The following is a 21,581-nucleotide window of genomic DNA, read 5'->3' as shown; positions in this document are numbered from 1 at the left end:
TGTAGTTCAATGGCAAAACCATGAGAAAATTTTCGAGTAAAGAGTTTATCAGAACTTCCCCAAATAAAGCCTTTAAGTTTTCTCCTCTCTCATATTGCTGAATTCTTCTAACACAAAGTAGTTATGAAAGCAAGAAACTATTAAAATCTTCACTGAAGACAGTGATTAAAGGTACTGGAGGGGACTGGCGCAACCACCAGGAAATAAAGTCACTTTGGCTGACCCTTCTCAGCCAAATAAGACAGCTTTGCAAGCTGAAGAGGATGACAACCCCAAGCAACCCCACAGATCAGTGCCATGGGGTCCTTTCTGAAAAAAAATGGGAGTCACAAGTTTAATTCCCCTACCTCACTGGGAGCCACCTGAGGAATACCAATTCCTCATCTCAACTGGGTAAAACCAGACAGGACTCAGTTTCAATTCCCTTAAGCAAGGAAACTAGCGTGCAGATTGTCAGAAAGCACAGAGTTTGTCAATCTAACCTGGTGATAAGGGAGAAAGGTTTCCAAAACCTGCTCTATGTATGTTGTTCAGGTATTTTTATGTATTCAGATCAAAAATACTAACCGAATTTGGAGATATTTTACAGGGACCCCAAAGATGCCTTTGGCAGTGCAACTTTTTACTCTTCAAAGAGATTTTACCCACACCTACTCCTGTGATAAACCCACTAGTGGGTGGCTGAGCAATGGCTGACTTCTATGTAAAGCAAGGCCAGAGTGAGTGAAGGGAATACACATAAGGGTTCAGGGAAAAGGACAAAAAACAGAAAAGCAACGTATGCTTTGAAAACAATCTAGTTTGCAGCAGGAGATAGGGCAAAGGAAAGATTCAGGAAGGAACAGAACATGAAGAAGGAAGAGTTGAATAAAGACAGAAAAAGGTCAGTTAAAATATTTTTTAATGGAAGCTCTCCTAACACCAACAAAGAAAGCTGAATGGGAATGCTGTAAGTGTTTTATGTAGAGAAATAGTCTCATGATTAAATAAAACAAAACACTAAAGGCAAAAAATTGACTCACTCTGGAGTCATGCCTGACCAAAAATGTTTAATTAAGACTCTGGGGCTAGTTCAAAGCCACCAGAGACAGCTTTAAACAAAGTAAGTTTTCCTAGAACCACCAAAAATGATACATTGTTACGGGGGTGCAATGGAGATGCTGAGCGCTTACCCTGAGCTTGGAATAAAAAATTAAGTAAAAATAAAAGAAAACCCTTTTCATTTCATCTGTGTCTACATAACAAAGCATTCCCTGGAAGCCTCTGCTTAACAGCAGAACCTAAAGCATCTCAGACTGACACAGATCCTCTTGGCTTCCAGCACACTTTGTGCCTGAGGGAGATGTAAAGATGACCTAGAACCAGCACAATTGCAGCACCAAGTCCACATCCAAAGCTTCTGTCCTTCATAAAAAATAGGAGATCTTAGATTTCTGCAATTACATCATCTCATCCTTGCTGAGAGAGCTTCCAAGACGCAGGAGTGGTAATAAAATTTGGATCGCTAATGAAGAAAAAACCTTTTCCGAGCTCTTTGGATCCTGCCAAAAAGAGACACATCCGTTATTGCCAAATGTTTCATTCTTTGCAATTTCTAAACAGACATGCCTCTTCACTGTACAAATCTTTAACTGGCTCTGTTACAGTCCACTCAAGACTGACTTACTGGAAAGGGAAAATAGAAGGAAGAAATTTAGTAGAAGCAGACAGTAAATCTGCTTCTTGCTGAAACTCATCAGCTTTGATGGAGTTGGGGTAGGGCCACAATGACAGCTGAGAGGTACATCTGGCTGCAGCTGCACACAGCATCAGCAATGCCAACCGAACCGCTTGTTCACACCCACACCTCCCCAGCAGCTCACCACACCACACTGACCTACTGGCACAGGCATTAAACTCACTAACAATTACTTGGAATGCACACGTACCCCTGAAAAAAAAAAAAGTTCTCATTAACTGCCTCATCGAACAGGCAAGTGCCAGAGCTAGCAGAGCAGTGGAGCAGGAGCAGACAGGACCAGTGCAGGTGACATGTAGTAGATTATATGCAAACAACTTATGTAAAAAATACAGAAAGGAGTTAAAGCAAATTAACAGACTGTCTCTCCACATGTGCAGTTAACTGGTTTACCCTCAATTCCTTCTGCAGCATTTCTCTACACCCTCCACTTGAGACCTCCTGACAGTCCCGCTCTGTTCGTCCTCACCTCCTACCTGTCATGCTGTACACCTCTGCTGCAGCACCTGTAGTATATCACACAGGCAATGAAAGGCAAGAAGGTGATTATGTGAGACACATGGTTTTCCCTGTGTCCAAGAAGGACAGAAAACTCCCATCGCCCCTTCACCTCTGCTGATGACCTGATTTTGAAAGCTGCGTCTGTACGAGTGATTTAAAGGAGTAACTTACAGTTACTTGCAGCATATGTCTAAAAACATCCTCTGCATTGGCTTCTCCTCAACTGCATTAGCCATAAGCAATTAGCTCTATGCATTGACGCAGTGGCAGCTAAAAGTGACTATATCCTACTAAAGGTGCTGCACTCTCAAGGCTAACAAACCCTGCCCAGCCTCCCACCCTGAGAGAGGGCAGCATGTCCTTACTCACAAATGCTACAGCTTCACACACGAGCAAAGCCAGTGCCTTCAAACATTTATCTTCTAACTCTACAGCAATGTTTCTCTTTGCCAGAGTTCTCCATGCCACTTGCACTTTTTTATTCTTATTGAGGTCTCTTCTTATAATGCTTACAAGTACACAAACAGCTTCACCTTCATCTTCAATGAGTCTTTTAAGCCTCAAAGACTGGAGATTTTTCAGTACAATGGTGTATTTTGCACTTGAAGTTACAGTATACAACAAAAACCCACTTTAAAACAAGACCCTTCAGTCTGACCCTCAAGCCTGAAACAAAGTGACATTTAGGCTTTGATGCTCAATCCCAACTCACAAGTCAGCTTTGGAACTGGATCTAAAATGATCAAGGACCAATCTCTGAATCAATTTCAAACATGACCCAAATTGTCAGTCTTGCATTAAGATCTCCTCTGCAGAGATTAGCACTGTATAAATTGACATAAATTTGAATTCTTTTTCCTAAGATCTAACTTTTTACAGCCAGATCACTTGAAAAACTTTCCACTTAAACTCCAGTTAAGGTTTGGCTTCACTAGAACTCCAAACTCAAGACTAAGCTCTTTAACGCCGTAAAATCTGACTCTTTCAGACTAATATAAATCAGGAAAAAAATGTTGGTACCATATGAAGATAAAACAGGAAGCTTTTTTTATTTTTTTTCACATCAGCCATGTATCTGTTTTCTCTTCTTGCCTCCTTTCAACACAAGAGAACTGGCAATCACAGTAGCCTGCAGCTTACTTTTGGCATTATAATAGTCACTGGCAAAGGCAAGCAGCATGACTGCCTATGTTATTGCTGTTCTACAGCAATGCTGTAAAGGTCAAAAAAATACTAAGCAAATCCCACTTGTCAGTTTGTCTTGCTAGAAAAGTCCTAAGAAACTATCCTATGGTTTCTAAGTCTTTCTGGCCATCCTGTCACGTAATTACTTACACTTCCCACTCCCATGCACATGAAGAAATGTCATCTTTAAGATACTGCCCCTGAATAACATTCCAGTAAAAGGAAGACAGAAAAGCAGTCAAGCACAAGACAGAAATTACAGCCAAGAATAACCTGTGGTAAAACACAAACAACACTAACAGTATTAATCAATAATGCATCATAAAAATGCAATCTTTAGAAGTAGAAAGTGACATACTAAACTGCTCATAAGACAAGGTTAATAAATTCCTGTCATAATGGAATTGATTGACACAATTGAGAATTAGGGAAACTTGTCCTTACTACTGGAAATACACTGCTCTCACTTGTACCTGTTACCTCCCAATTCAATTTGAAGTATTTGTTAGCACTGATAACCCAAGCCAAAGGTTGTGACTGGCAGAGCAAAAACCATCTGATTGACAGGAAACACTGCAAAAGAATATTAATTTGCAAATTAACTAGGATGCATTTTTATCCTTTTAGCATATAAGTTAATAATTATAATTTTACTTCTCTGATTATTATTCCAATGAAAACTATGGAATCTGTTGCTAGTTAGGTTGACATTTCTTGGCTGAACCTACGTATGTTCCTTGTGCTCCCTCCCTCGGAACTACAGTCCCCTCCCTCCAAACCTTCTGCACAGCCAAGGGTAGGAAAGTCCCAGTGAGCATCAGCTCCCTTTTTCCATACTTGTAAAAGCTCTTCTCTTGCGTTAACATCAAGCTACAGGCAATGGGTCAGCACACTTCCTACGTGCATCCACAGGTTCCAGTGGTGGTCTTTATTTAATGAAAGCATTTGTAAAAATAATTTTAAGTTCAGTAATCTCTTTTTAATTATACTTAAATTCTGATTCAAAAAACTACCTGTTGACACGTTCCTCCTCAGTACTAATGCCTACTAATGGGAGTATTTGAAAATCCGACGTTTTTAAAGCATGATCTAAAAATCCAATTAGGTATGTGCTTTGATCAGGTTTTGCCCACTTCATAAACAGTTCCAGATCGAGAGGCGTACCCACATGAACCGTAAAGAATGGCTCAGCATGGATTAGCATGCTGGTGTAGTGTGCATGCCAGCTCCACCAGAGCCAACAAAACAAGCAAAAGAGGACAGCAGGTTCAGAGCAGGAGAGGAGGAAGCAAAAAAGAAAGCCATGACCTTCGACGTACTCGCACATCACCAGCTAACACTGCCAAGGACAGCACACTTTGAAAGTCAGTCCTGCCCCTCCACAAACACATGCTAGGCTACCTGTATCACTTCGCAGAAAGTAACCAGTTTTCCTTTGAATAAATATTCACAATGCAATAGATTCTCCTCGTAAGGACTCCTCCCCCTCAACAGAACAAGATCAGATAGCCTACACATACCAACCTTTTATCCTCTTATACCCACCTCCTCCCAAACCGTGGGCTTAAATATTGTAACAGTGCTGCAAATCCCAGGCTTACACCAGATGTTTTGGTCATCTGAAGGATAACTAACTTCCCCAGGTCTGTAGTAGCTGCAGAGCAGGCATGGGGTGCTCCTGGCTATGACTGCTGTGTCTGTCCATGCTGTGGTCTGAGATGTCTTTCCTCCCCACCCTCAAAGCGTATTCACTTTCAACATCCAAAATTGGGGAAGTCTAAAAGGCAAGATTAACTGCAATCCATTACACAAAACACAAAACCTTACAATCATGGCGGTAGAACAACTGGCACAGCAAATTCTTCTCACTGCCTACCACTTGTCCCTGGGCTCCTCTGCAGCGCAAGGCCACCTGCCATGCCTGCCACAAGAGCTTTTTTCAGAAGCCAGTACGTCAGCAGATCACAAAAATGAGCTGGCAACGCTACTGCCAGGCCCTGCCAGCACCAACAGACCTGACTGCCCTAGCCAACCCCCCAGGACCCCCGCCCGCAGCCCCTGACCACAGGGCACCCAGTTCTGACCTAAGGTGTGTCACAGGCGGCCCTGTGTCTGCCTGTTCTCCTGAGGCCCAAACTTACCAGCTGATTTTCCTGGGTGAGCATCATAACTTCTTCATAGCTAGGCCCTGTTTTCCGGTGATTATCTTCTCAACTTGTTACCTCATCCGACTTGGGAACACAGCCAGAACCCCACTTGGGTGCTGTGGGGCTGCGCCCCACCACTGAGGACACTCTCCACCCTGGGCTCACCCCCAGCTCCCACCTCATCCCCCCTCATGGGAAGCCCTGCTCCTGCTGCTCCCCCACACCTGTATTCCCCCCATGTTAAAAGGAAACAAACAAAAGATCAACAGAAGCAAAGTTGCAGTAAAAATAACCCACTAAAAGTTCACAAGGATTGACTTTATGACCAGAAAGTAAAAGTCTTCTGGACTTAATAAAAGAAGTGGGAAATACCAGAAACTTTATTAATGACATGTCTCTAGTTTAATCACACATCACAGTATGATGGTGTAAGTGGTATATACGGAATAAGGCAATTCACCTGGGGTCTGCCCAACCAGATAAGCTCCAGGCTTGCTACGGAATGATCTTGTCTTCCGGCAATGTTAGCAAAACAGGGATGTGCAAGCTGGGAAGAAGGAGATGGTCCTGGTGACAGAGGAGCAACTCCTGGCTCCTCCAGCCGCTTCCTGAATGGTCACAGGCATATGATACGGAGGAGGTTAATTTTACCAATCTGGCCATTTTACTGCAAGTTAGTCTCCCAACAAAGCAGACCAGCCACAAAAGCCACTGTCAGCAGCACTGTCCTAGAACCGCACTGGGACACAGCTCATCCCAACACAGGTGCCACGAGTCCACACTGCTGACCGCAACAGCTCAGCCTAACACCCTGCAAAGTGGGACATCTGCCTGTCTGAGCAAGGAGGCCAGCGGACCAACTCACCTAGCACAAGCTCATGGTGTTGGTATAAGGCAATACAAGGTAGGAAGTGGAGAACGGAAGTGGGAAGCTATGGACGATATACGCTTGGTTCACCGTGCCACAGACAGGGACATACGTATCCTTACTTCAGTAGTAATGGAAGTGTGAGCATTCCCTCCATCCATACCATGGAGCTCCCATGAAGCCCGTATTTACACACAGGCCCATTTCAAAAAAATGCAAAAATTAAGTGGTAACCGGAGTCAGACAGCAGGCTCACACCCAAGCTTGAATAAATCTGTCAGTTACCATTTTGGTAGCCAGCAACTTTTTTCAGCAATAGCTTGTTTTTCTGTTGTGCTGGGGCTACCCCCTACCCATGTTGAACCGGACAGGTTCAGAGCGGCTGTTACACATGTCAGTGCTGCCACTGCATGTCAGGCACATCAGACTCCTGCCCCCAAGATCTGGTCTGTGGTGCATCTGCCACAGGACTCTGCTTCAGCAGAGCCATGAAGTGCCCTGGTGCTGCAGAAGAGCAGGAACAGAAATAAAAGCAAAGCAGGAACCGACCCCTCCTTCCCACCAGCTATTTGCTATGGTCCACTTGAATGTGAACACCGATCCCTGCACCCTCTGTTCTGGATGAGGGTCCTTCACAAGAAGTCACAGCCATACTTTAGCCGTGGATGCAGAAACACAAACACAGGGTTCTCTGATCATGTATTTACACCATGACACCCTCACAGCTGCCTCGCCTGCCTATAAGAAAGCCAGATCATTTGGGTCATAAGTGCTTCGCTTGCAACTTCAACCTCTCAACCTTGTGTTGTACTGACAGATTATTGGCAGCCCAGGAAGACAAAGATTCCTTCCTTCCTGGGGTCAACCTTTTCTCCCTAAGGATCATCTTATAACACAAAGAAAGAAAGTAAAATAACATCTAAGTCTTATCCCCTGAAATTGACACTTCTTCACCTCTTAAAAAATGGCAAATCCACTTGCCAAAGGGCACAGGAACACATGGAAACTCAAAGAGCTGTTACATAATTTAAACACATACACACTGGTTTTCTGCTCAAAAATCAGCTCCTTTATTTTCCAGCTGTGTGGCATGTGATGTGGCCGTAGTGCCATTCCTACACGCTTTCACTTGAGGGTGATGGGTACATGTTCTTCCATTTTGCTACCTATGTTGTGCTTTAAACTGCCTACAGCTAGAAAAGATGACGAACATGACACAACCCAGCTACTTCCAGCAAAGAAGTTAGATGGGCATGGGGGAGACTCCACATCTATTTTTAGGATATAGTTGAAATTTTAAAGTAGCCCCTCTCCCAAACGCTCGAACACAGATGTAGCGTGCTGGCAATCTAGTACCAGCCACAACTTTTGACAGCAACATTTTTCATAATTCAATGCAAAATTAATCTGACAGATGAGCCAGCAGCAAACAAACCCCAGAATTTCACAGACAAGTACGTTTTTTACTATGCTAGTTTGACTGAGGGGGGAACAGCATCTTACACATCAGGAAGGGAGGGAAGAGGCAGGAAGAGAAACATTCCTAGCTGCCTTGCAGCACTGACAAAAGGTCTGTCTCTTCAAAATGCCTCACTGCAGCTCACAGACTACAGCTGTTAGCCCTGCACACTTGTGGGAAACAGTCATGCATGTTCAGCAAGATAAACGGGAAGTTTTTGTTTCCAAGGAAGTTCCCAAGACTGAGGTAGAAAACACCCTTTCAAAACTGTTGAGTAGGATCAGTTCCCCCACCTTGAGCAGCATTGCATAAAGCATTACTTCTGATGCTCCAGACCTCCACAGGAACCAAAAAAGATGCTAGATTGAAATGAGGCCATTCTGAGCAGCAGCAAACACATTAATTAATTGCAATACCAAAGATTTTATTGTATGTGGGTTTTGGGTTTTTTTTACATTTAAATAAGCTTTGATTTGCTGGCAAAACCTCAGACCTGGGCACACAAGCAAAAGAAAACAAAAAGGGAAGAGGCAGACCTTTTTGTCACCTATATTGATTATCAATCCAGTAAAAGTTTCCCTGGCAAAAGCTGCCCAAGCACAATGCTACCCGAAAACAGGCTTGCTATTTCAGAAAACGGATTTGTAAGCACAGGCATGGCCTCCACCTCTGCCTACATCCAAACCACAGCATGACATCTCAATAGACATCTGTGTAATGGCATTGCCATGACACTTTCACCTAGACAACCACTTATCTGTGTTGAACACTACGTAAAAGATAACCTTTCCAAACAAAGAAAAGGCTGCCTGTTGCTTAGTGTGCAAGGGAGAAGGTAGCTGAAGTGCTGTCTGCACGGTGCAGGAAAGAACTGGCAGCAGAAACCCAGTCTCCTGACCTTCAGTCCCTCTTTCATTAGGCAACACTATGCTCCTAGTCAACGACTACATCCCTCAAGCGATGGGAGCACCAAAGACGCCAGATGTTTCCTAAGCAGCAAACTTTGCTGTACTCGCCTTGAGAAGGTGGGCATTTTGCTGCTTGCTTCCAAGCTCTGTTTATGCAACCTGACTTCAAGCTGGACACACAATGCTGAAGAAGTATTAAGAAGGCACTACCTAGAATTACTTCCCAAGAGCTAGCGAGGACCTTTGATGCTTTGTCTTCAACCTCTGATCCACAAAAGAAGAGCCATTCAGTATTTGTCAGGGCATACAGAGGGAACATTTATACTTTAGAAACCTAAACATAAAGGCAAACCACAGTGGGAAAAAAAAGAGAAACATGAACTGTTTATGCCTCTGTTCTGTAGTCCAACCAAGCAGAGCGTGCCTGTATCTTAGCATCAGGGCTCTGATGCCTTGGGCCATGCAACACATGATCCCATGGAGGCAACCCCTTGTACAGGAGAGATCATCTCAAAGCCCCATGTACCCGCAACAGGAGGACTTTCCTGGCAGGAGTACTACAAAGGACACACAAGACTGTCCACAACAGTCATCCTCACAAGCCTAGAGCACACCTAGATGGGGCTGCAGTGGTGTCCCTTGGGCTGAGCACTGGGACCTTGGTTGGGCCCAACATCTAGTTTGCACTACGGTCTATTCCAACCCCATAGGGGATCACAGCCCTTAGATCACGCAAGCACCAAGATCCACAAAACCATCCCACCCTCAAGTTTTCTTCCCAGATGTGCCACTAATCTGGTGGGAAACCATTAACCAAATCCCTGCAAACATACCCTTCCTGTCCACGCCTCAGTTTCCCTAGATGTAGACTGAAAAAGCATGGACCTATTTTGTGGAACATTTTTAAGCCTTCTGGTTAAAGCAAAGTATTACTACCACAGAAGTAGACTTGGGCCCAAAGTCAAAGACTTCTAGAAATACTGTTCCTAACTTGCTGCTAGCGAAAGTTTTCAACTGCAACAGACAGCAGGAAAGCACAGAGTTGCCATTAACCAATATACACCACACATTGCTTGACATTCAGCAGTGTTTCCAGGCTCCCATAACGCTGGAGAAGTACACCAGGCACAAAGCATTCTGGCAAGGTAAGAGCAGTTGAGGCACAATCTGATGACAAGAGATCCCTTCACAGCTGGAAAGGGAGAATGAAATTAATTTTTCTTGGTCACATCCCAGTGAATGCAGAAACAAGCAAAAGGTCTGAAGAGTACAAAGAAAACTAAAACAAGGGGGGGGGAATAGTCTATGTAAAGATTGGTAATGGGAAACAACCCAAGCTAGTGTGGACATGCAAGAATTATGGCCTATCTCCCTTGGTGCCCAACCACACTGGAGGGAATGAGACGCATTTCTAGTTGCGCAAAGAGTTCTCACAGTAAGGTGTTACCATGCTGCTTACAGCATTCCTGAGATAGATGAGTCTGTTAAGTCACTGACATTATACTGATGTATAGGCTTCGTGCATTAATAATCATTCAAACACAATAGCCCTGTGTATATTTTGTTCTGCAAACTGTCCTAGCATACTCTGCAAAAATTCTCCTTTCTTTACTCTGCAAGATTTTAAGAAAAGCATCCAGGAAACAGACAACAGAATGGGGAAAGACTCACCAGAAACACTGATGTGTTCTGGAGAAAGAAAAACCAAAACACCAGGCTGGATCAAGACAACCAAATATGAAGACAATTTTAATTAAGTCATGTCTTTTCATGATTTCATTTCAGCTCATTTAGTATCTCAAAAGAGTTTTATCTCAAAATAGTTAACAACTCCAGAAGCTCTAACTTCTTCCCAGTTTTTTCTTTAATGCAATTACATCTTTGCTGTCGCACCAGAAATATTAATAGCCTTTTCTGCGTGGGATAAAGAAGCTGTACAGCAGGACCAGACTACTTCGATCACATTGATGGCCTGCATGCTAATGGTTACATATAGCTTACCTGTCAGTGCCATTTCCACTGAAACTAACGACACACAACACACCCTTCAATACTTCAAGCACGTATCTCTATGGGGGAAAAGCTACCATTCACTTCAATGCAGAAGTACTCTGTGAAGGACAAGCAAGAAAGCAGAAAAGCAAAGCTGTGTATTGCTCCATAGGAAGACAGGGACAAATTCTGCTTCTTCTCACAGCAGTTTTGATACGGAATTGATATAACCAAGTCAATGGAGCTGACCCAGATTTACAGGGGAGGAAGGGTTCAGAGCTCCACTCAAGCCTGCAATCCTGTATTTCTGCCACCACAGGGGGACATGTGCCCTTCACGCAATTCAAGAAGTGGCCCAGCAGAAGTAGACCTGACCCAGTGCTCACTAAAATCAACTGAAAAGCAACCATTGATTCCTCCAGTCAATCATGCAGACCTCATAGAATCAATCTACCAACAAATTCAAACCACTCAATGTGCTCCTTTCATAAAATTTTACAGCTTGCCCAAAACAAAACCCCGAACCCAAAAGCCTAGCAGGCAGCCATGTTCATCCTATTTGAGCTTCCCTAGACTTGCCACAAAGGACTACCAAGTCTGAGTTGGGAAGAGAAGGAAGGTGGAAAGGCAGAGATCGGCTGGCAGAGTCCACAGAACTGGCAGCGCAACCGTGGCAGGAACTTTGCACAATGCCCAGTTGACTGATCCTGCAACAATGACTAAGCCAAGAGACAAGGGGACACAGTAATGTCCAGGAGTCAGAGTATGTATGTCATCAACTTCAAAATTACGTGCACACATACACACCCGTAACTCCAAAGATAAAGTGCTTATCCCCATCTGGAAAGTCAAATATATTTTAGAATTTAATCAAGACCAAAATAAATAATCAAGACAGGCTTTATCAGTTTTATATTTATGACCCCAACCGACACATTTTATTAATCACCAAGTGTTTCAGAAGTGTTAATTCCCTCCCCCTCAGTTACTATAAATTCTCTACTCTCACTTCCAACACAGGCTGTAAAAATACAGATTACTAGAAGGACGTATTTGGCTCCTGGTACCCACCAGTGTGGGCGCAAAATGTGCTATTCTGTGTCAGGTCACTTCAGATAATACAAACGTTTGTTCTGCCTGCGTACCAAACAACTTTAAAGCACAATAATGCAAATAGTCTTTAAAAGGATTTAACTACCTAAAGCTCTTTGTTTTAAGACAAGGTATTATAGTGAAGATCATCCGTGGGATCCAATTATAGTCACCTTATCAATTATATATGCCTACCTTCCCCAATACAAAAATCCCTACAAGTTACCCACTTTAAACTTTTTGATCCCCTTACATAATCATTTATCAGCCAAAAAAGCATGAAAATTACTAGCTACAATATCATGTTACATGACTTCAGAAGGCATTACTCTGAGGGTCCTGAAAGTCACCTTTTTACTATTTACAAAACATACCTTGAATTGCCAGAATGTAAAAATCAAAATAAAACAAACTAGGAAAAAAAGCCCCACGGTTCTCTGCTTTTTACAGAGTATAGTGTGTTTGAGAAGTGGATTGAAACCCTACAAAGCATTTTATTCCTTGTGGATTATCATGTGCAGACCCCACAGTTAAAAACCATCATTTCCCACCACTCAGCCAAGTAACATAAAAAGACGTAATCTTTTAACATTGAGATTACCAAGGACGGCATCTTTCAGCCCTGAGACAACTTTCAAAGCAGCAGCAGCAGCAGCTCCTTTACAGACCAAGCATGGCTGAAAAGGACCTTATCCTCCACTTTCATCTACTAGAAGACAGAGAGAGAAGGGGGCCCTGATCCTGCAAAACCACACACAGAGATCACTTTACTCACATCCTTGAAATCACAGCTACTTCTCAACACAGAAGAAAGAGCAGACAACATTTACCAGATGAGTATTTCACACCTGTTTTCCCATGGTGTGACCCACCTACTTTCATGACATTTCCTTGATAGAGTTACCATCTCCCAAAGCCCTGGAATCACAGTGCCATGAGAAATTCTGCTTGATTGCATTGTTTGTATTTTCTATTTCCCCCAGCACCTTCTTTTAAGTTTCTTCATAGGAGTGTGAAGCCATTGCAGCAGTGATTGATAGTAACGGATGCAAAGTCATCCTTCAGTGTCTGCAGCCTGGCACAAACACGATGAAGGCTACCTTCAAGAAGCAATCTCACCATTTAAGCCAATATACCCCCATAAAAGTTCCTGCTCTTCTGCAGCCTAGAAAGATTTCTTAAAGTCATTACTTCTCTCAAGCTGGATGTTTCCAAACACGTATAAGTTGAGAAGAAATCACAGAAATGAGAAATGACACTGACTATAGGTCTCAGTTAGCAAAACAACAAAAGCACCTATGTCCTTGGCGCTTCTGAGATTTCTTTTAATAACAAAGAACTTCGTATTCCTTACAACAGCCTTGTTAGGAGAAAAGGGTTGGTGCTTCAGAAATAACCCCCTTTGGACTGCCTGCATCACCAACTACAGATTTTGTAGGGGCTGCGAAGACAGGTGGGTGCTTGCGTGCATCCACATGCATTTGTGTGTGCTCTTTTTAAGTCAGCATTTTCTAAGTGCTCATACTCAGCTTTTTTTTTTAATCCAGAGAATCAAATTTGTCAGGAGTGGGGGGAAAAAAAATAAATACTAAAGTTTCCAAACCTAGCCTCAATGTCAGTCAGTACACTCTGATGACATTTTATTCCAAAGTTTCCAGTGGTACCCATCTAATTTTATTTCTTTATATAACATCCCTTTCTGATGCTTACAAGCTAAATGTTAATGCCTCATTTAGGACCTCATTTCTAATGTGTAAGATTAATAAGGCCAAAAGCAAAGCTGTCATGTACTTTCATTGCCAACACTGGGCAAGGTGTAAAAAGCACCCAAAAAGAGCATATTAGTTTAAAATACAAACAAACTGGATATTTAAATGTGAAATACATAAGGCAGGGAAATCTCTTCAATACAGGGAAGCCTCCCTGACTGGCACAGACACAAAGCTCGCTTGCTGCAAATGAACAAACGCTTGTGCTGCACCATGACTATACCATGCTCCGTCGTCAAAAGGCCGGTTAGCATGTCACAGGAATGAGAGTCCTGCCACCCGCTCTGGCTCTCCGAGACTTGCCCGCACACAGCTTTTCAACCCTGTTTAAATTCATAGTGTGGAACAGGTAAAACAAGCCAGCTTTCACAGACATCTGCAATTCCCATGTCCTACCCACCATCCCACAGGGACTGAAGAGGACATCGCAGAACGGGCAAAGCAGAGGACACACACTGCCGCCGGGATGGTCACCACCCTCCGTGCACTCACTCCTTATGTCTAAGTGCACATCATTTGTGAGCTGGTTGCTTTTCCTCAGATACTTCCTAGTGATGCTACAGATGGTGTGACAACCCAGAGGACAGTGGAGAAGGAGTCGAAAGCTAACACAGGCAATTCATGGGAAAACCTGCAACTTCAGTTTGGCAGGAGGGAATGGATCCACTCCAGACAATTTCACCAACAACTAACTCCTTATTAAGGAGCACGTGGAGAGGGCAAGCCAACAAACCACATTCTTCAATCTGGCATTAAATGAAAAATGGGGGATAACAACATTATGCAAAAGGAGTGACACAGTGTATATGCAGTAGAATTTTGATTTATTCATGAAACCTTAGTTTCAGGTGCCAAACAATTACATGAAAGGGGAAACACACTGCATCCTCTGCTGACTACATTCACAAAATTGGAGTCCAAGAAAATCCCTCTGTCTGAAGGCATGAGCCAGAGATAATTAGGAACTGAATTTTCTCATTGGTTCGCTGCAGTCTCTGGTGGTCTCATCTCTAGTTAGAGCACAAGGCTTGTGCCAGAAACACCACTTTGTCACATGCAAGCATTCTGCCCATAACAAAAGGACGCTATCTATAACCTGGATACTAAAACACAAATAATGAGGAATTAACTGAACTCTACAGTTTGAATTGCGACTGTAAGGACAAATAGCTACCTTGTGCACAAAGATCTTACGTGAATGGGCTCCACAGGGAACAGGAACATCCAACAAAACACGAACGTGCTTTGAAACATTATCCTTGTAATATAGTAGGTGGCTGCTGAATCTAAATGACCCACCACAGACATCTCTTCATCTTTATCCTGCACACGCCAGAGCTACACAAGTACAAAATTCCTGAACTTAATTTTATTTCCTTAATGTGAAGGGGAAAACCACCCACTCTTTTCATTGACTTGAACCGGGCCCTTCACCCACACGTGATTTTATATGTGTTGACACTTAGACAAGTCACAAACAGAACTCAAACATTTGCCTTGAACACCACAAACAATCTACAAGAAAAGCCATCAGATTCAAACCCTTGTGTTACCCAACCCAGTCCTTAACTCCCTCAGGATCACCTTAGAGTTGATACATAATACATATGCATCAGACCAAAAGGCTTGAGAGGAAAAAACTGCTGGAATGACATTCACACAAGGACAACTGCAGCAGCTTTGTCAGGCAGGATTTGATACAGTACGTCTCGCAACAGCATCAAACAAAATACTCTTCCCAAAGACAACACTACTGTAACATGGATCTAATTTCTTCCAATTCTCTGAACCACTTTTAGATTTAGTTACATGGTACAGTACAAGATAAAATACTTATCGCTTCTGAAAAGTAATGGAAATAATTTAAGAATTCAGAAATTCAGCTCATCCTATAAAGAGATAAAATTAACATACTAGTTGCACTTGATCAACTGTATAAATTTGTTCAGAAAAAGCACTGGGGACTTCTGCTCTACATTTTTTGTTTTTCTAAAGGAAAAATAAAGTTTCCATTCACATTGACTTTACCTCTGATAAAGTTAGACTTCAGCCAAGTCATGACACTTTTACATCTGTGAATACAGACTATCAATGCTATGAGAGTCAGCACAGTTTCCCAATATTGATTTACAATAACAAAAAAAAAATGTAAAAGCTTATAAAACTCTACATCATAGAAATAGCAACTGCAGAGTAATAAATATTCTGATAAATTAAAATTTATTAAGACATCAATGTGGGCAGCGCCAGGTAATTTTTGCTTGAACACACTCAGAAAGAGAGATTCTTATTTCTTAAGGTCAGCGAGCAGTTGCTGCAAAAAGCTAGACTCATACGTACTGCAACAGAAAAAGCTGCTCTTTCAATAAGCTTAATATTCACTAACCAGGAAGATTTTCAGACTATACAAGCAGCAGTTTAACCCTCAACTTAAAGCAGTTCCAGACTACCAGTACCTTTGAGAAGAGGGACCAGAGTTAATTTGCTCACACTGATGGCGCAGTCCCATGGAAATCAGTGAAAAGCTTATAGGGACACCAACAAAAAGATACAGCACAGCCCCCTCGCAGGCAGACAGCAGGGCTTCTGCCCGAGACTGGGGGATGAATTTCACTGCATGCAATTAAATGAGGGCCAGACTCTCGTGGCTGACAAATGAACTCCATTTCTCTGTATCCCAAACAGAATAATTTAAAACCAGTATACAGGGTCCATCAAAGGAATGCCACACACCCACTGCTTTGCAGATCTCATTCCCCTTTATAAGCAGGGGAGAAAGCAAGGATCAGTTGCAAGATGGGAGACTGCTGCATTGATTTTCAAACAGAATCTTCCATCAAAACCAATGCTGAGCTTGTCTTCAGACACAAGGAAAAAACCTCATGTGATTTGTCCTCAGATATAAGGAAAAAAACCCATGCGATTCAAGTTGTTCTGACATTTGAGCAAAGGTAGACATCAGCCTTCTGTAGGAACAAGCAGCTGTCAGTCATACAGTGCTGCACATGTAACTGAGAAGACCATGGACAGGAGTCAAGTCCGAGGGTCTAACCTTTGTTAGCATCCATAGAAAAACAGAAGTCTAAAACTGGAGATTAAAAACAGAGCAAAAATACTGGGGGGAAGCAGAAATCAGGTTTAGAATAAGTTATTTTCATAAACTTGTCTCAGGTAAGATAAAGACAGTATTATTTTTTCTACCTTTGTGTGGTATTTTTCATCCTGAAGGAGAACAGCACCAGTATGACCCCAGCCTAGCCTAACTTACCCACACACAATCCCCCTGCTCACTGCAGCTGGGGTGCCTACAGAAAAAAAGCAAACATATCCAGGAAAGTGTAAGCTAAGGACTTGTGAGCAAACTGATTTCATAGGAGAGTCAGCAGATAAAACTATGATGGGCTGTCATATAAACCCCAAAGACTGACCCATCATACACATGCAGAAGATCCAGGAGCATGAGGCAATAATCAGCTTGCACTCAGTTATCTAGATAGCATATGGCAGGAGAGCGAAGGGGGAAATTATTCTAAGCAAAGAGCTGGGGAAGTCAGTCACATATTGCTATATATCCAGCTATAGCAAACATTGCAGAATGTTTTTTTTCTATTCAGAAAAGGCTAGACATGCAACAGGAAAACACACCTGCTGTCATCTCCTTCAGGAACAGTCCCCCAAACCCACAGATAAGCCACAAAAGCTAGGATAATCTCCAAAGTTTCCTTCACAGTGCTCCTGAGCAGTGGAGAGCAGCACCATTCACCTTCCTCCACCAACAACTGTTCAGGGAGCCTCATTTGGGAGGGTTTCCCCAGCACATGGGCAATCTCTGCCAAAATTCAGACAATGCAAAGGTGTATTAACTGGACAACACATTTACCACTGGCTCCCCCACAAAGGACAGGTATGGAGCCAAAAAGAACAAAGGGTAAAAAGCACCTGACCTCCTTCCAATATGCTGACATTTGAGATACAGCACAACAGACACAATATCACATTCCTTTGCGAGGATAAGGCTAAGCTCACCTTCACTGCTTCAGGCTTCGGGTGTTTTTTTTACCGTTTTTGTCTTTAAGAAAGGCTTCTGTTAACTATGACATTTTCCTATTTATTTATCCGAAAGGAAAAATAAAATTGTCAGCAGAAATTTGTGTTTCTCAAATGGATCAAGAGATCCACATTCAGACCTCCAAAACCAGAAAATGCCCATCTAACAGATGAAGAGCTGTCTTGTCCCTGAGGGGTGCTAGACTCATCATTTGGTGGCCTTCTAGCATCTTTCACCTTCACTGTCTCACACTTAAAAGTTGTTTGGAAAGCTCTGTAGGCAGTGTCCTGAAATTCACCAAGAGAACTTGTGTGTGTGTGTGACAAAATTGCCAGATTTTAAATAAGGAGCTGACGCTTCCTGTGAGGAACTTAACTGAAAACCTTATTTTCCATCCAAAAGGTTTGGGTGGGAATTTTTCAGCTCACTCTGATTGCAAAGTGCCTACCTTAGAGAGCGTGGTAAGCTACCAAGACTGACAGGTCGCAAGCCAGGTTATGAGAGACTGCTCCTTCCAGCAGTGGTCCAAAGACACATACGCCAGCAGACACCAGCTAAGATGTTGAACACCCTCCACAAGAACGGCATCATACAAGATTCTGAAAGCTCTTAATACCTCCAGTCCCATTCCACCCAGCATATACACTGCCCAGGGTCCAGCTCCAGTGAATTTAGACATACTTCAAGAAGGGTTATTAATGTATCTTAAAATAAGGCTATAAAGCCTCAAAATGATCTGCTGATGTATAGTACATTGGCAGGTCTACTGCCTCCCCCTCCCCTGACCCTTCAAGAACTCCACATTAATCTACACTTGCACCACCAAGATGGTAACACACATCATCACACAACAGCTATCTGGTGAAAATAGCTGTTCGAGCCTTACAAACCACTTGTAAACCAAACAGCCACACTCTATGTGGGTCTAGATTAGAGTTTGATAGGTTTCTAGCAGTTTCCACTAAAGAAAGAGGCCCCCACAAAAAAGCAGAAGTGGTTATGATCAAGAAGGTACAGTAAAACAGACAGGTTGTGATTGCATTTAATTCTATATCTACTCCACTTACGCTAACCTAAATATGTATAAAACAGAAAATGGGTGCGAATTGTCCTCCCAGTGATTTCACAGCATCGCACTCCCTCCTCAGAGTTTATGGTAAATCTTCTCATTTATACTAAAATCTCGACCTACTTATAGTTTCACAATAGCACAAATATAAAGCCATGATCTCCAGCAGTTCGCTATGAAGCACACTGAGAATTCTTGAAAGGCAATTTTTCTACATTCAAAAATTTGTAGAAAAATATTCAATTTAATCTCTCACCTACCACATACTGAGTTTGTGTTCTAGCAGTATAATCCATCTGAAACAAGGAGAAATAATAACTCTTGGCTGAATTTTCTGAATGTGTGTGCGAACTGTATTAGCTGTGGAACCCAACCAGTGAAAATATACTTTTATTAAATTGGTGAAGCAGTGTACGGTGCATCGGAGCCCTGAAGTAAAGCCTTCCTAGGGTCTGCTAAGGGCTCAGTACTCCTTGTGAAACCAGTAAGCATGGAGCAGATGCGGCAGGAAAGAAAAAATACGCTAATTTTTCCAAGGAGTTGGCAGGTATTAACACAGATGGGCACCATACGAGAACACATTCATCAAGCAAATGATACCAAATTTGGAGGAGCAGACAACCGATAGAAAAACGCCAAGCGGGACTTGGCTTCACCACAGAACAGCAGACCTACTGATTCCTAATCCTATCAGCGGACTGAGCCTCTCCCATCTGACTCCAAAAACTTTAAGGAAAAATCGCTCCTGATCAGCGGCGGTTTGGTAGCCACAAGCAGGGAAAGGAGAGTCAAACCGAATACGCCCTTTCTCTTTTTCACAACCTGCCGTTCCATTTTTGCTACAGCTACGCCCGCGGCCGCGGGGTCCGGCCACCGAGCTCCGCCGGTGCGGCCGCGCTGCCCGTCCCCGAGCCCCGCGCCCCCGCACAGCCGTCGGGTCCCTCCAGAAAGACACCGCAAGTGCAACTCCCACCTCACGCCTCGGGCAGGAAGGGGGGAAAGCGAGACAGGCAGATGAAAATGGGTTTTTTTTCTAGTTTCTATTAGCCCTGCTGGACCGATGCGGCAGCCAGCCGCCCGCGGCGGGTCGGTGCGCGCAGCAGAGGTCCGGCAGCACTGAACCTCCCCGACAAAACCGCGAAGCCCCGCGGCCCAGCCCCGCCTCTGTGCGGCTCCGCTGCCCCACGAGCGACTGCCACGGCCGCCTGTACCCCTGCCCCCGGCATAGCCCTGTCCCCAGTGCCCACCGCGCCTGGAAACTGGGAAACTGAAGTCGCGCTCGGTAGCCCGGAGTTCGGCTCAGAAACGGCGGCTCCGCCGCACGCCGGCCCGCAGCCGGGCTCCCTGCGGCCGCCCGTGCCCAGCCAGGCGCTCCGCCCGATCGCCCCGGGGCCGAGCAGGAGCGGCCCCGCCGCGGGCAGGGCCGGGCAGAGAGGGCCGGGGCCGGGCAGCCGCCCCGGCCAACTCGGGCGAGCCGGCGCGAAGTTGTCCGCGGGCGGTGGCGGGTGCTCCCGGCCGGCCGCGGTGCCCCCGACGCCCCCAGACGCGACTCGCGGCGAAGCCGAGTGCCCGCAGCCCCGGGGACAGGGGGTTGCCCCCTTCGGCGCAGTGGGACCCGCGGGGGCCGGGCAGCTCCCAGCGCCGCTCTCTGCCGCGGCAGGCTCGCCGGCCGCCGCCGTCCCCCTGCCACCAAACACACGATGTAAGGCGACAGATAATAAAAATAAAATGCAAAACCCCCCAACTTTCCTTCCTCCCGCGGGAAGTTTCCTGCGGGGGGCGAGGCGACCTCCCCGCGGCTGCCCCGGGCGGTGGCCGGGACGGGGCTGCAGCGCGCTGCGCCCGCCGCCCAGCCCCGCGCCTGCCGCAGCAGCTCCGGGAGGCGAGAGCCGGGGCCGGCGGCAGCCAGCGAGGGCTCCCGGGGCGCCCGCCACCTGCGCCGGCGGGGAGCGGGGCCGGTGCGGAGCCGGGCGCTGCCCTCCGCGGTGCCGGTGGGGTTGCGGTGCCGGTGCCCTACCTGGGTGCAACATACTTTGGAAATAGAAGATGACGAGTATGAAGGAGCCCACAGAAGTGACCAGGACCATCCTGCACACCCGGTTCATCCTCATTACTTCCAGCACCGCCGGCTTCATGGCGTTGTCCGGCGGCGCAGAGAGCGGCGGCGCAGCGCGCACGGCTGGCGCTGGGAGCCGCTCCGCGCCCGCGGCGCTCCGAGGAGGAGCCGCCGCCGCCGCCGCGCCGGAGGATGCCCGGGCGCCCGCGCCCCGCACAGGGGGGCGCTAATGCCTGCGCTGGGCGTGACCACGCCGCGCGGCAGGCGGAGGGGCGCTCTGCGCGGCGCGGGGGGGAGGCGGGCCAGGCGGGGAGCCGGGGAGGAGCGCGCCCCCCCCCCCCGCCAAGGGGAGAGATGGTCCCGCCCGGCGGCGGCGGCGGCAGCGGGCGGGGACGCGCCGGGCTGCCTCGAGGGGCCGCCGCCGCGGGGCGCGCTCCGCGGGGGGAGGAGGGGGGCGTGCCGGGCGCGTGCGGGAGCCGCAAGGGCCAACGGGCGTCGCCGGGGCGGCCCCGGCCCTGCCCGCGGGCGGCGGCGAGCGGGCGGCGCGGCCCTGCTGCCTGTGAATTTGTCCGGCTGCGGGCCGCTCCGGCCCTCCTCGGGGGCGCTGGGCCCGCCGGCCGGGAGCGAGGCCGGCCCCGGCCGCCCGCCGCCGCCCCGCGCGAAGGCGGCATCCCCCGCGCCCCCGGTGTGAGAGCCTCGTCTCCCGCTTTTCCCGAGCGTGTGCCGCCTGTCCCTGTCAGCCCGCAGTG

General features: G+C 45.9%; 1 protein-coding gene across 2 annotated transcripts in view; it reads right to left on the bottom strand.

Moving 5' to 3' along the window:
• Positions 1 to 21,020, bottom strand: part of CHST11 (carbohydrate sulfotransferase 11) — a 168,474-nt gene extending 147,454 nt beyond the window's left edge. Inside the window, exon 1 of one of the 2 annotated variants that reach the window (XM_040596651.1) lies at positions 20,794 to 21,020. In XM_040596651.1, coding sequence (XP_040452585.1) covers positions 20,794 to 20,911 — 118 coding nt within the window. In that variant the 5' untranslated portion in view covers positions 20,912 to 21,020. The remainder of the gene's footprint in view (positions 1 to 20,793) is intronic. The other variant, XM_040596652.1, reaches the window with a different exon arrangement.
• Between the last annotated feature and the right edge of the window lie 561 nt (positions 21,021 to 21,581).

This window comes from Falco naumanni, chromosome 5 (assembly GCF_017639655.2).
Source record: "Falco naumanni isolate bFalNau1 chromosome 5, bFalNau1.pat, whole genome shotgun sequence".
NCBI classification, from domain to species: domain Eukaryota; kingdom Metazoa; phylum Chordata; class Aves; order Falconiformes; family Falconidae; genus Falco; species Falco naumanni.
Note: the sequence above shows the minus strand (reverse complement) of the source record. Positions and strands in the feature narration are given on the sequence as shown.